At 42.8% G+C, this 15,848-nt stretch overlaps 1 protein-coding gene and 1 long non-coding RNA gene across 2 annotated transcripts in view; one reads left to right on the plus strand and one right to left on the minus strand.

Annotated features, from left to right (window-relative positions):
• LOC139701757 (uncharacterized) overlaps nucleotides 1-15,848 on the minus strand; it is a 240,145-nt gene that overhangs the window by 123,400 nt on the left and 100,897 nt on the right. The gene's annotated exons all lie outside the window — the stretch shown is intronic.
• On the plus strand, nucleotides 6,470-10,187 carry LOC139701848 (sulfotransferase 1C1-like). The gene is made up of 5 exons (XM_071601976.1): nucleotides 6,470-6,601; nucleotides 7,421-7,547; nucleotides 8,483-8,577; nucleotides 9,708-9,888; nucleotides 10,075-10,187. The coding sequence occupies exons 1-5, from the start codon at nucleotides 6,470-6,472 to the stop codon at nucleotides 10,185-10,187; spliced, it is 648 nt and encodes a 215-aa protein (XP_071458077.1).

Consider the following 15,848-nt stretch of genomic DNA (forward strand, 5'->3'; position numbering starts at 1 on the left):
GACAGTCTCTCTCCTTCCAAAAAACAAACAAACAAACAAACAAACTCTAGATCTATTAGATCCATGGTGTGACCAGCTCTCCCCTACCGTGGGAGAGGCCTGACACTCTTCTTTTTGTTTGCCATATGCTTTCCAAACTGGAATGCAACCTCCAGGAGGGTCTGTCCTCCTGTCCATCATTGTCAGGGCTCCATTGCACCTCATACTCAGGTTTTTGCTGCCATGCTACCTCATTCTCTGTGATCTCTCTCTGTATCTTGCTCCCCACTGACACTATTCTTCTAGAGTGCCCTCTAGAAGAATAGTGTCAGTGGGGAGCAAGACACTAGCTCTCATTTCCAAAAAGTGAGGCCTTGGATGAGTGCTACTACTATCGAAATTTCTGTGGCCCTAGGGGAGAGGACAGGGGGTGGTGCATTTAGAATGGGATGGGTGTGGTGGTGCATTTAGAATGGGATGGGTTGCACATGAGCTGGCTCTGAGGCCAAAGTCTCCTTAGTTCCCCAAATGACCAAGATCCCACCTACATCTCCTACCTTCTTCTACAATTGAGGCTCCAGACCTTATACTGCAAGCAGGACTCAAAATTGTGGGAACCAGAGCTGGGGTTGTAGTTCAGAGGTAGAGCGCTCGCCTAGCATGTGTGAGGCACTGGGTTCGACCCTCAGCACCACATAAAAATGAGGGTATTGTATCCACTTACAACTAAAAAATAAAAATGTTAAAAAATTGTGAGAACCAGTATTTTCGCAGTCTTCCCAAGCCACAAAACCTTATATATCCCCATACTGGAGATGGGATCCCTCCATCTCAACCCCAAGTCAACTCCATTTTTCGTTGATCCAGTGGTCCACCATCTTTACTAGAGTAGGACAAGATGCAGCCATGTCTCCTAGAGGACAGGTTGATGTGATAATTAGAATATGTACTTATGACACCCGAGGTTTCTGTCTGATTCTGATAAAATTATATGGCAATTTTCTCTTGCTTGGCCTCCCTAAGCAAGAGAGCTGGGACAGCTTTCTGAAGAAAGATGGCACGGATTCCCCCCATTTTTCACTAAATTATGTGATGTGCTGAGAAACGTCTTCACACAATAGGTGCTTCTTATATATGCTCATCAAAGAATGAGCCCAACCAGTTGCTTGCCACATATCTCACCGGGCATGGGAGCTGCCAGCCCCCCGGCCCTTCTCTGGCTATAACTAGGATGGGAATTTCTCTCTATGGAATCTGGAACATCCTTTATGAATGCAAAATTGCTTTGCCCAAGTTAAGTGAGGCCCCTGGCAGACACCTTCTTCAATGTGACACTAGAGAAACCCACAGCCCTCACTGAGTCCACCTGGAAATGAGCTGGGAACACAATATCAAGGAGTGAGGCCCAGTGTGACTAGGCTGCTCCACATACTTCTGTGGCCCAGCTGGAGACAGGGTGGTTTAGTCTGGCTGACAAGGTGAATCCACTTTCTAATGCAAGGCTGTGGCAGACACTTCCAGGACTCATCCCATTGGTCCTGACAATACCCTATGAGGGTGGTCCTCTAAACTCCTCAGTTTTCACACAGCAAATTGGGACTTAGAAAGTTACAGGCCATTCTCAAGTTCAGCTAGGTGGTGGTATCTTTGGGTTAGAAGGTTGGGAGCTTAGCTTGGGAGCTCCGCAGGCGCAGCACCTGCTGAGTAGTGATGAACCTTGAGTAGTTGCACACAAAGGTGGTACCGAAGTCTGGGTTCCTGCATACAAGACAGGCATGAACGGCTTCACGAGCTCTTCCTCCCTATTTGACTCAATGGTCTCTACAGATACTATCCATGTTCTGAGTGGGCTGATTTTCACACTGGGGTGGGACCAAGAATGGTGGGTTTAAAGATGGAAATAGCAGCAAACAGAAAAATGACTCCTTCCCATAAAGTGAAGTAAAACCATTGCAGAACAGTTGTCCTCAGTGTACACACACACACACACACACACACAGGGTGGGGAGGAGAGAGTTGGAATTCTGGGCCATGAATGAGTGATCAGACATGAAGGCCTGCCTCAGCTAACCTTCCCTTTGCTACTCAGTGTTAGTCTTGGGCTTCTCTGGAAAAATCGCCAGAGGCTCTGGCAATAGGGCAAAGGCCCACCCAGTGTCCCTACACTTGAGCAATGGGGCACCCCCGAGATTTCCTGAGGCCTGAGCCTCAGCATGCTGTGGAACAGAACATCCCTCTTACTCCAGCCTCCCCAAGCAAGAGAGCTGGGACAGCTTTCTGAGGAAAGTGGGTACCTTTTTAATTTTTTAACCAGGGTTTCATGTTCTGTTTGAACCATCAACCAAGTGAAAGCACTTTCTGTAGTCCCTGTACCTGAGCCTTTTATTCACACAAGACCACTCCAGAGTCCCATGGACTGCTGACTGTCCCCCCCCCACCCACCCACGTCAAGTACACAACTGAACAGATTTTCACTAACAACCCCCATCATCCCTTGCCCAGCTTGGCTTTGAGGATTCAAAAACTGGATTCATAACCAGTCCCCCCTCACCAGCTTTGTGATGCTAGACCTACCTTTGTGCCTCTCATGGGTGCTCCAGTGTCCCCAGCTCTTCCCTGGGAATTAACTGTCACACCACTTCCTAGGATGTCATTGGGCATATATGCCCATGAATGCCTGTATTGTCTGTGAAACCCATAGACAGGATTCACAATTACAAGAAGGAGAGAAAGAATGAAACCTAACTCATTCAGGCCTGTGTCCCACACAGGGACCTGGGCAATGCCACTTTCCCTCTTGTTGGCAGTTCCCACTCTGATCTATAGCAAGTTTGAAGCTATTGGGATTCAGAGACTGTCACCCTCTAGCATAGAATTTCCCAAGACTTCTTGTGAGATTTCACATTGGCCCAAGTGCCTCTTCTCAGTCTAGGAGATAAGTAACCCACAGAGACCATAGCTTCCTGGTTCCCAAAGGCAGTACACCCCTCACGTGGAGGTGGATCAGACTCTTCCCTCTTGTGTCTAAGGAATAGAATTGGGCAAAAGTGATGGGATGTCACCTCCAAGATTGAGTTATGGGAAGTCTGACTTCTGTCTGGCTCCCTCTCCAGCATTTTCCCCAACTCTGTCTCCCTTTCAATCTTGATCCAAGGAATGAAATGATATGCAGTCTTTGTGTACAACTTTGTGATAAACACCAGTCCTCCCATCAGAAAAGTGTTGAGTCTCAGCCAAACTGGTTTTTTACCAGGATCACAGGCGTGAGCTCAGAGGCAGATTCTCCCAACTAAGCCTCAGTGGGGTCTGCAGTCAAAGCCTCCAGGGACATGGAGACAGAGGCATCCAGCTGAGCCACCTTGGACCCAGTTGCACATAAACTTGACCTTATAAATGCCCATGGCTTTCAGTTGTGAGTTAGGGGGTGGTGATCCACAACTCTGGACATTGAGTGCAGTCTCCAGGCTGTGTGGTGTGCCCTAACCTATCCCTATCTGCCCAGGCCCTCCAACCATATTGGTCTTTTATCCATCCTCCTCTTGTGGCCACATTGAATCAGGACTTCCAATTTCTATGTGGCCATGCCTTCCCCAACACACTGTTCCCAAAATGAGCAGGACTGGCTTCCTTTTGTCATTCTAGTTCCTGCAGCAATGCCACATCACTGAGATGGTTCTCAATCCCTACCTAGTGACTCCAGCTTTCCTTCACACTGGGCCCTATTTTGGTCTGGCTCTTGTTCTTTTCTTTCACTTGCATCTGCTTTGTGATTTTGTGCACCTCCACCTGCATATGTGCAGCTACCAGAGGGTAGGGCTCATGGTGGTGATTTTCAGAGCCTGTGAAGGCCCAACATGACCCTTAGGTAGGGTGAGTGCTGGAATACAGGGATGAGTGAAGAGATGAATTCAGAAACCCCCTGCCTCTTAGTTGCTCCTACTATGCACAGGAATGCTAATGATGGGAGGTCCCATGGCATGGGACACTTTGGACATACCATGACTATGGGCCCTCTGAGCATGGACAATACTGCAACCCCTGGTGGCCAGCATCAGCACTATGCCCCAGGGAGGAAACCCCAAATCAAAACCTTGACCTGGTGTGGGTATTCCCAAGGCAATGAGGTCTCAGGATCCCTGGCACAAAGTAGTAAATCCTCTAAATTCCAGGGAAATGAAGGGAAATCAGAGTCTCCCTTGTTTCTTTTTTCCCTCTGCAGGACCCAGAGTGTTGTCCTCATTTCAGGCAGGGCTATGACCCTGGCCCCATACCCAAATGAGGATCATTAGATTTCAAAAGGACAGTCCTTTCATTGGACCCAGTGTTATGGGCCAGGCTATATGGGCAATGACCAAACAGATCCCATTGTACCTTGAGACTCCATATCATGTAACAAATGCTTCTCCCATGGGAAAGCCCCGCCTCTGTACCTATTAATAGTTATCTAGCATAACATACTTGGCAACACAATAGCAATTCTTATACAATGTAAAATTGTTCTTTTTGGTTTCCATTTTTCTTGGGCAATGTACCTTCTCAGAGACCGATTGTCTAGACTTAGTAACTATTTTCTAACTTGTACTGAACTAGGGTCATTTTGACCCACTTCCCTTCTTCTTGCTTGCTGCTATGCCAACCTGGAAAGTCCCATGGGAAATACCAACGTAGCCATTGCATTGTCTTGCTAACTGCCTAATTCAGTTTCTGTACCTGCTTGCTTGCAGCTACATCACCCCAGATGTGGTTTTTTGCCTTTAAATATTCTAAAATGTTCAGGCTCGGGGCTGTTCCTTGCAGAGACAGTTATGGGAGTGCGGGGAGCAGTCACTGGCTGTCTGGCTAAATAAAGACTCTTCAATTCAGACAAAACTGGGACGTGGTGTGTTTTCTGAGTGACCTGCCCCATGATACCAGGAGGAGTGGTCTAGTCTAACAACCCTCTGCACAATCCAGGTCCCTATTCCCCCAAACCCCAAGCTTCTTGCTCTTGAGAAAACCCGGGAAAGGAAGATAATTTTCCAAGGATCATGATAGGCAAGTGATTCATGGATGGTGAACTGTCACCATCAGAAACTACTGCGAGCATATATGGACCTTGCATCCCTGGCTCATGCACCTGGATTTTTTTTTCCACATTGATTTTTTAAAGGAAGTGAGGCTTTCTCATGTGGCACCCCCACACTAAGGTGTCTCATACTTACTTCTTCCATGGGAACAAGTGGTGGGCAATGGACCTCATACTATGTCTTTCAAGAGCATGCTGGGGCATCCCCAGCCCATCCTGACCCTAGGGAACCTTGGGGACATCCCACAAACAGCATAGCATTTCTCCACTTCACATGCAAAGATCCCAGGTGAGAGCCCTACATTCCACTCTGGACTCTGCCCCTGTCATGTGCCTTGAACAGTCCTACCTCTTTCCTGTCACAGTTCTTGATTGTCCTTCTATGGTTAGTTCATGGAACCCAGGGGGCTTGTGGCCCACCCTACCCTGCTGGGATCAACTGTTGAGATTCTATAGAGAAAGTTGTGACACTGTGGAATATGTCTGGGAACCTTTGTATGATGGAAAGTCCTACCCTCCAGGTTTTCATCTTCAAGGTAATGTGTAGAAAGGGAGCCAGAAAGGTTCTGCCAGATAGAGACAGGTGTGAGAACTGACTGAGCCTCAAAAGGTGCCCAGATCTCTGGGTGCAGAGTTAGTTTTATGTGGAATTGCTGGGGACCCTGAAGAAAACCTATTTACCTTTATGCAAAGAGACAGTGGACTCCCTCAGTCTGGTCATGCTGTTGTGCTTCTCAGATCCCTGGGACATCCTAGGTGTGTGGAGGTGGGGAGTCCACATAACATCCCAGGCTGCACCTGGGCACCTCTATCTGGATTTGAAGCATGTGTATATGCCTCAGGGATCATCAGAACAATGTAACCCCCTCTGAAAGTGGGCTTAAAGACAATCAGGTCTGAATTAGTCCTGCCCTCTGGACTCCCTAGTCCCTGTTCTTTAGGGACTAGGGAGTCCAGTTCTTAGCCCACAGACTGGGCCCATTCAGATCCCAGGAGAATCCAGGTAGTGTTTCTACCTCTAGCCTTCATGACCCACTATTTTGGCTTGAAGGTAGGTCAAATACAAGACCAGGCAGCCCACTTAGTTAGACCTCCAGTTAGGGCAATTTATGGCAAAAGTGCATATTAGAGTGAGTTTTCACATCTTTAGCTATATATATATATATATATATATATATATATATATATATATATATATATAGAGAGAGAGAGAGAGAGAGAGAGAGAGAGAGAGAGAGAGAGAGACAGAGACAGAGAGAGAGACAGAGAGAGAGACAGAGACACAAAAAAACAGGACACAGGGTCCTACAATCCCCTCTGAGAATACACTTCCAATGACCTAAGACCTCCCTCTCACAAGGCTCAATCTCTTGAAAGTCCATAGCACCTTCCAGTAATTCTACCCTAAGTACCAATTCTTTACATATGGACCTTTTGGGGGAACACTACCCATCCTCACAGTGCTCTTCCTCCCGAACCCCACTGAAAGCAGCACAGGTTGGAACAGGAGCCAAGGTGGTTAGGGCAGGAGGGGGACAGCAAGACAGGAAGCTAAGAGTTCATTTTTTCCTTGCCAGGACATACCATTGCCTTTCCTTTAAGAATCAGCATCACAAACATCACTAAAGGAAGAGTTGGCACTGTCCTTAGAGGTCCTCAATCTTATCCATGAATAAAAACATAGAAATGATAATTTATCTATAAGCCTGGGATTCATCTTGTAGGAATGGGACAATAAGCTCATTGCTTTAGCTCCTTCCACTTTATAATTTAGATTTCTTGTTTATCAAAATCCAAGGAGAACTTTTCCTTCACATGTTATGATCCTCTCACGTTCAAATATTGAAATTCTAATCCTCAAAGTAATGGTTTTAAGAATGGGGGTGCTTTCGTAGATGATTAGGTCCTTAGGTCCTAATATTAGGACTCTTATAAAACATGGTCATCTATGAGCAAGCAAGACATGACCAGATAATCTAACCTCTAGAATTGTGAGAAATAACTTTCTAGTTTTTATATGACACCCAGTCTGTGGTATTTTGTTTGAGCACCCTGAATAGATGAACATACCTTATTCTCCAAGTTAAGTTAGGATGAGTACAGTATTTATGTGCAAACCAGGATAATTCTAGGATTTAAAAAAAGAGGTACTCAATAGTAATACAAAGACTACCAGCTACAAATCAGAACAATTTCTAGGCAGACTGGAAGAGATGATCACTTTGTAGAAAACATATGTACATTCTATTACTCCAATAGGATCATCCAAGATTCTCCAAAACAGCTTTCTAAAAACAACAACCTCAGCACTAAATGGTGATAATTTTCTATCTTGCTTACTCTCTGCCTCTCTCTCCCTTTTCTGGATGATTCCAGATTATCTATGTAGCTAGAAATGCCAAGGACTGTCTGGTGTCCTACTATCATTTCTCAAGAATGAATTCAATGGTGCCTGACCCTGGTACATGGGAGGAATACATTGAAACATTCAAAGATGGAAAAGGTAAGTGAAAGGAAACTGTGGGTTCCTATTTTCTCACTCACTTAGCTATTGACATCAAAAAAGAAGAGTTTTCACTGAATTGTATCTGTCAAAGTCCTGCAAGGAAGTAGATGTCATGAATGAGGTCTCCCAGGAGATGTCAACAAATAGACTATTTACAATGCTGTGGGTAGAGTTTTGGGAAATCAACAAGAACTAGTGAAGTATTCTTGAAGGAGCAACAGTTTCCTGGAGATAGGAGAGGTCCCCTTCACAGGAGCTGAGGCCTTTGGTGGAGGTAGCAATCAACAAAGTGAGCCAACTGGGAGGCATCAGTGAAATAAATATATTGTTCTTCCTCTCCTCCTGCTTTCAAAAGCCTTCCAACGCTCCTTGAGATAAAGTCCATCTATAATTCTGAGGGACAAGGAGCCCCTGGTGACAGATTGTGCAGGTCAACTTGCAAAGTGCTTGGCAATGTAGACAAAGATGCAAGGTAAAAGAGGGTTCACAGGGACGACAAAAGACACCCAGCAATCTTCTCTCCCTCCCATTTACCATCACTGAAAACAAAGATGCCCAGAGAGCAGGTAATTAGAGACTTTTTAAAATAAAAGTCTTTTTTTTTTCAAAATCAGCATGTTGGAAACAATATTTATTGATCTATACAACTTGTGGTGATGCAAGGAAAAGATTTTTATTCCCTGGCCATAGACAATGTTTTGTGGAAAACTAAGTTCAAGGGTGGAAATATAACCCAGGAAATTCAGAATATTTTTCACAATTTTCCAAAATACTTTCAAAGGACAAGTTTTCTGTCTTGTGCAATAAGAATCCTTCTGCTCAGTACCTTTGTATTTTGGTTGTATTTAGTAATTTTCCTCTTTTATTTGATAAGTCATGCTCATTTGATAAGTTTCATATTGACATTGATGTCCCTTCTCTCTCCTCCTCAGTGCTATGGGGCTCCTGGTATGACCATGTAAAGGGATGGTGGGATATGAAGGACCAGCATCGCATTCTCTACCTCTTCTATGAGGACATGAAAGAGGTGAAGGGCAAAACAATCCCCATCATGTCCTCCCAGTTCCTGGGATGTAGGGACACTGGAATGTGGACTTACCAACAGAAGAAGCTCTCCATGACACTCTTTCCAGCTAGGTTTTCTCCTCAGCTCTAAACACATTTTTTGTCTTCAGAATTATCTTGACTTTTGTTCACACTTTCCAGAAGATCCTTCTTCCTCTAGAAATAGCTTGTGCCTTCTAGCCAGATCACCTTGTTGAATCCTGATACATATGAGCCATGTTTCTTTACCTACAAAATTATATCATCTCTATCTCATGAGATTATTGTAAAAATTTTTTGCAATCTTAATTACCAAATGTGCATATTTCTGTTCAAGAAATCTAACTTCCTTCTCTCTCTTCTATACCCTCATCACTAATTGAGGTCTAGTCCATAGGAAATTGGCAGATTAATATCACACATTAGGACAGTGAACTGATCATTGTGGATGAGTGGATAGCAGATTCAACCCTTGTGAGTCTGGATTAATGTCCTTGAATTACAAAACTACCACCTATGACCATGCTAAGAAGTTCTCTAAAATTTAATCTAAAGCTATAACTCCTTTTTTTGCAACTTTTTTAATCAGAAAAAAGCAAGGTATAAACATGTTAATTTCTGGGTAAATTGGATATCCCTTTTACTCATCCTTTTATTAGCCTTCTATTAAACTCATAGACCATTTGCTGCCAATTCTTATAGCCCAGAGACTAGAGTTAATTATCATACTAACCAATACTATCCGTTGTTCACTATACCTTCCCTGATCTCCTCCAGAAGATGACATTTCTCCTTCTCTTGAGGTCTCCTGGTGCTCTCTCTGGGTGCAGGAAGCACATACTTTCTCCACCAGAACCTCAATTGGTCATTTTATACCCAATTTCCTTCTTGCAGGGTAATTTCTTTGATGATAGAAATAGTCCCAATCTTCTTGTTGCTGCACATCTGGGGTAGTACAGTGCCTTTCACTAGTAACACTTGAGAAACATTTGTTGAATATGTTTGAATGAATCCCTTAACACATCTCTTAAGAAATGCAGTTAATCTAAACAGAATATCATCCCTAATGGAAGACCCCAAAATATTTGTTTTGTGTAATTGTTCTACATACAGGACCCAAAGAGGGAAATTGAGAAGATACTGAAGTTCCTAGAGAAAGACATAAAAGAGGAAGTTCTGAATAAAATCATCTATCATACCTCATTTGATGTAATGAAGCAAAACCCAATGGCCAACTATACTACTCTACCTAGCAGCATCATGGACCACTCCATCTCCCCTTTTATGAGGAAAGGTAGATGAGACATATATCCTAAGATGCCAAGTGAAACCCTGTAATTCTCATGTCTACTTGGATTTTTCCATTAGTGTTTTATGCTGCATTGCTTATTCTTGCCAGCAATACCACTGTACAACTTGGGTGTACACTCAATTCTCCCTGGACTCCTGCAGCAATCACTGAGATTTTGCCTTGTTTCAGGAATGCCTGGTGACTGGAAGAACTATTTTACTGTGGCCCAAAATGAAGAATTTGACAAGGACTACCAGAAGAAGATGGCAGGGAGCACTCTGACCTTTCGCACGGAGATCTGAGACCTGCTGGTGGGGGAGGTGGGGTGCTGCCCCAGACTTTATTACTAGATTGTACCCATTTAAGCCCCATGATACTTAAAAGCATTCTTCCTCCCATCCTAAGTCATTCCACACTATCTGTAGATCCTGTACTACTATAATAATACTTCATTAAAACATAATCAAATCCTGGGTAGAAAGTTTTAAATTAAGTTACATGGTCATTGGTGTGGACTCCTGCCTCATGAAAATATACTCTGTACTAAGGCAAAATAAATACAACTTCACTCCATCACTTGTCTACAGCTATCTGGTTTCTCAAAGACAAAACTCCTGAAAAGAGATAAATAAATAAGAACAGAATTTCAGCACAAGAGAAATTCAAAAATAAAGCAAAGGGAATGAGAAGTACCAGGGAGAATGTGAAGAACTATTTTTTTTTATTCTAAACATTTGTCTTGGTCCACTTTGTGCTGCCATAACTGACATGGATGATTTATAAAGAACAGCGATTTCTTAAAATTCTGAAGCGTAGGAATTTCAAAGTTGAAAGGTTCACATCTGGCAAGGACTTTCTTGATGCATCGTTCCATGGTGGAAAGTGTGATGGCAAGAAAGGATGAGAGGTGGGGGCTTACCCTTTCATTAGGAACTCACTCCCCACCTCCAAATTCACTCCTATGGTAATGCCCTTAATGACCTAACCACCTCTTATGAGGATCTTCCTATCAACGGTGTTTCGATGGAGACTGAGTGTCTAACACAAGGTTGGGGGACATATTAAACCACAGTGATGGTCAAGAATGAGAAAAATGATGACACAACTCTGATATCAGACTATGAGATACAGAGGATAACATGAAAATGGAACCCAGTGAGCTGGGTCTGATCCAGAATGACCTGAAATGGTATAAAGATCAAAGAGGCCACTGCTGGGCATTAGAGCAAATGCTAAGAAACAGAGGACAATCAAGAACCTGAGCCAACTTCTGTGACCAAAGTAAGACTGGAAAGCAGAAAGAGATTTTATATTTCAGATGAACTTCTTAGAAAAAAAAGAACTATAAATTCACCTAGGAAAATTAAAATGAAATATCCAGTCCCTTGTACATTTTAAGAACGATTTGAATCTTACATCTATGGGGAAAATATCACTTTTCATACTTATTGAATAGACGGCTTCTAGCAAAATTGTCCTTACGGTCAAGTGAATCATAAAATCATGTTCTGTTTTCTCCTTTTCATTAAAACTTGTCTCACAAAAATGTCTGCCATCATTTGCACAAGGTATTCAAACATCTGCATTATTTTTATAGAATGTTAGCAAAATACATTTTGTGTGCGGGGTGATTTCCTATACCACTAAACAAATGATAAAGAAAATTATCTCCACCCAAGAACAAATTAAGCCCTATCTGTGTTCTTTCATCTTTCTACTTTCTAAGGGAAGCAAATCATTAACCACATGACAAACAATCCAGTACTGTGGTCGTTATGCAGTGTTGACCAGCATGAACGCCTTTAGTTCACATACCAGGAACTTCCTGAAAATTTACACAGAAAGCACATAATACTTCCCTTTCTTAATGTCATGTGGGCTGCTCATATAAGAGGTATTAAAATATAAGCAATATGTCTGGAGTTTTCAACTAGGCAAAACCTACCTTACTTTTTTGAAAATTGTAAAATTTTTTACTTTTATTTTTGTAAAAATGAATTCCACTCTCCTACTTCTCAAAAATTTCAATTAAAGTATTTCTGAACTTCTTTCTTTAAAGCTCTGTTATGCCCTTTTAATAATATTCTAGGTACTACAAAGAATAATTATCTGGCTTCCATGTTGCACTCCTGTAATCCCAGTGATTTGGGAGCCTGAGGCATGAGGATTGACAGTTCTAGGTCAGCTTCAGTATCTTAATGAGATTCTCAGCAATTTAGTAAAACCCTGTATAAAAATACAAAAAAGGGACTGGGTATGTAACTAAGTGGTCAAGTGTATCTTGGTTAATCTCTAGTACCAACAAAAAAAATAATTAATGGTTTAATTTAATTTTTAAATATTTGTGGTCCCAACCCTATAGAATAACGATGATAGAGGCAATAAACATCCACATAGCCTTCCTAATCTAACATGCTCAACGTTCATGGGTACTTTCAAAAAAAAAAAAAACAACCCTTTATTCTAATGAGACACTACACACACACACACACACACACACACACACCCCTAAATGAATCAGTCATGGAAGACCAAATTGTAAATAGTTATGGAAAATTACTTGGTAACCATTCACTTACAAGAAGTTTGATCAAAAAATTAGAAATAGAATTAGGAGAGCCAGAAATATTTCACTATTCAACAATCTCACTTTTTGGATGAGAAAACCAAGAAAAAGAGAGAGAGAGAGAGAGAGAGAGAGAGAGAGAGAGAGAGAGAGAGACTGACTATGTTGGATGCAGTGGAATAAGGACTGCCCCAGTCTCTAGCTAGTGTTCCATCCCCTCTTCACTATAAAACCATAGATTTGGGCTGGGGATGTGGCTTAAGCAGTAATGCGCTCACCTGGCATGTGCCGGGTGCTGGGTTCCATCCTCAGCACCACATAAAAATAAAATAAAGATGCTGTGTTCACTGAAAACTAAAAAATAAATATTAAAAATTTCTCTCTCTAAAAAAAACAACAACACACCATAGATTAAAAATGCCTTAAGCTTAGAAGGCTGAAGCAGAAAGATTGCAAGTTCAAAGACAGCGTCATCAACTTAGCAAGGCCCAGAACAATTTATTAAGACCCTGTCTCAAAATAAAAATAAAATAAAATAAAAATGGCTGGAGATTTTTCTCAGTGGTTAAGTACCCCCGGATTTAATCCCTAGTACCAAAAGAAAAGTACCTTCTCTTCAGACAACATTTTTTAGTTCTTTGATTCTACTTAGCACTTAGAAGAGCACTACCACAATTTAACTGCTCTTTGGATCCTTTCTTATCATGTAACAAATCCTGAAACCTAGCAAGCTGACTTTATTCCATGATTAATCCTTGAATTTCCCTGACTCCCAAACCCACCTTGGCTTCCATTTAATTAACTATAAAATCTCTTCATTAAATCATCAACCATTTCATATTTCATCTTCATCATAACTAAAGCAAAAAGAAGGGTCCTTGTTTTTTCTGAATATCTTGGTATCCCTCTTGGAAACCTCTTCTTCCTGGGAAATCTACCTGTGCACTGGGCTGCATCTGGCCTTGTACTGGCATTGCCTCATGCTAGCCAACATTCTTGTTTTTTTATTCTTTATTTAAACAGTCATTTTATAAATTAATATGTATATAATGTAATTTCGTATGTATACATTACAATGCATGTTTTTAACAGGTATATACTTTATTGTTTTTGTTGTTGTTAGATATACATGATAGTAGAGCATATTTTGACATATTATACATACATGGAGTACGACTCATTCCAACTAGGATCTCATTCTTGTGGTTGTACATAATGTGACATTACACTGGTAGTGTATTTGTTGAACTCATGGAAGTGTGTCTATACCAACCACCCACAAACCCTGAAAAGCAGAAGTCCTGGATTGCATAAATGTCCATCTGCCTTGAGTGAACATCACTGATTTGCCTTATCTGAGCCTTATATAAAGAGACAAAATGATAAAAATATATTCAGAACATGGTTCAAGTGAAGATTTTATATATATATATATATATATATATATCTCCTATATTCCTTCTCCTCTGCCCCAGAGAGGCAGTCTGGCTCAAGCTGAATTTCTGGTGCAATCTAACTGGAACTTCTCTGAGAGGGTGAACAGACATTCTCCAGATCCATATTTATGAAGATAGAAGTCCTGGTTTAGGATCACATGGAAGTCCCAAAATCTAGATGCTATAAGAACTTTCCAATCTCTTTCCCAAAGAGCACTGAGGAGACCTCCTTCAAAATAGGAGACTATCACCAGAGAGGGGATTACATCTGTGTGAGGCTTATGAGGGGGAAAACACCCAACTGTCCAGGAAAAATGAGGGTCCAGGTTACCAGATCTCTTGAGCTCCTGAGGCGGGGACTCCTCCTCAACTCACCTCCCCACTGGACAACCTGTTGGGAAATGGTATACATGCCATGAGTTCTAGGAGTAAGGAGGTGGACATAGAAGGGACCCATGGTAAATGTGGGTCATGCTGGCAAGAATTCTGTAGTAAAGACAAGGTGTTATTTTCAAGTAATTAACAGGAACATGGCCTCCATCCAGAAGAGGAAGAGAATTCAGAAGAGTTTGGAGTACTTAGCTCTCCATGCATCAGGTTATCCCCAGTGAACCACTGAATTGCTGAAATGTTGTGGGAAACAAGTTTCCAAGGAGAAGTCACTAATGGCATCCCCCCAGAGTGATCAGGCCTATATCCATAGTTTCAGAGAAAAAACTGAACCGACTAACTAGCGCTTGGCCTACCAAGGCTTAAAATTCCATAATCCATCATGTCTTTAACCAGGGGGCCACTGTCTGCCTCACTAAACTCTGAGGTGATGAAGAACATCCCCAACCACCATGTGTGAACAACAGGGAATAATGAACAGTGCAGGTGAGGGGAACAACAGGCCAATTTGCCTTCCTCCAGAGGGTCTATGAACAGTGGGCTGTAATAGCTGAATATGAGTTCCTGCGGGAAGCCACCCATGAGATGCATGAGGACCTTTATGGCATAGAAGCCAGCGAGGGGGTATCAATTGGGAACTTACAGCGGCAATCCCTGCTATCAAGATTGCCCTTTGCAAGTGAACTCCCCCTCCATTCTGCCAAAACGTCCCCAAGCATCACCAGAGATGGGCATGACCCTTTAGGAACTGAGCAACCTGCCTGCCCCCATCTTTATTCTGTTTTCGTGAAGAATTTTCTATCAAAAATCTTTGATGTTTTCTGATATAAATAAAACAAGTGTGGGCTCCCTTCTTTGTTAGAAACTGAACCCATCTGGTCAACTTGGCCCATGGCTGCCCTCACTCTGAAACTACTTTTCTGTGTCCTGTGGTTATCTCGTAGTAATACTTCTTAGCTTTGATTTCTCAGCCAGCCCAGGCTTCTGGAGGGGAACCTACTCCCTCGCCCTTGCAGGATGTGGGTGAAAAGTTCAGATGCCCTTCCCAGCAACCCACATATTTATGAGCCCAGGACTCTATCCGGGCCTCAGGGAGGAGGAAGGTGGAATTTGTTGGAACATTAGGTCCCGGCTTGCTGGTAATCCTGAAGGAAACTGCAATCGGCCACAGGCTGTTTAATGAGGCTGCCTTCTCACAGCTTCAGGAAGTCATGGAAAACTCTGTTCGGAGCTGGGCTCCCAGAAGCAGACCCTGGCAGTAAGATTTGGGTGCAAGTTCTTCCAAGAGAGAATCATCAGGGAGTAGGGAGACCATATGGAAGCCAAGCAAGGATGTGGGCTCCGTAAGTCCCTGCCTCAGCCTGATCTCCGCCTGTTCCAGGTAGCGTCCCTCCTGGAGGCAAGAACTGGGCTTCCTATTTACACATCAGTCCTTTGCCGAGGGCCGCCACAGGGAGGCTCTTGGAGTCTCACAGCACAGTGAATCAGTTCAAAGGACTGCACTCGGAAGGAAGCCAGGCCCAGGCTGCAGAGAGAAGAGCCAGACTGGGAGATGAGGCAGAGTGTTGGGG

Source organism: Marmota flaviventris, chromosome 14, assembly GCF_047511675.1.
Source record: "Marmota flaviventris isolate mMarFla1 chromosome 14, mMarFla1.hap1, whole genome shotgun sequence".
Classification (NCBI taxonomy): Eukaryota; Metazoa; Chordata; class Mammalia; order Rodentia; family Sciuridae; genus Marmota; species Marmota flaviventris.

What these genes read in the sequence shown, in the direction of transcription:
- LOC139701848 (XM_071601976.1), top strand. Translation starts at nt 6,470, where the DNA reads ATGGACCTTTTGGGGGAACACTACCCATCCTCACAGTGCTCTTCCTCC. An exon ending in AGCAAGACAGGAAGCTAAGA is followed by an intron (nt 6,602 to 7,420) that starts GTTCATTTTTTC and finishes GGATGATTCCAG; the next exon opens with ATTATCTATGTAGCTAGAAA. An exon ending in TCTATGAGGACATGAAAGAG is followed by an intron (nt 8,578 to 9,707) that starts GTGAAGGGCAAA and finishes TTCTACATACAG; the next exon opens with GACCCAAAGAGGGAAATTGA.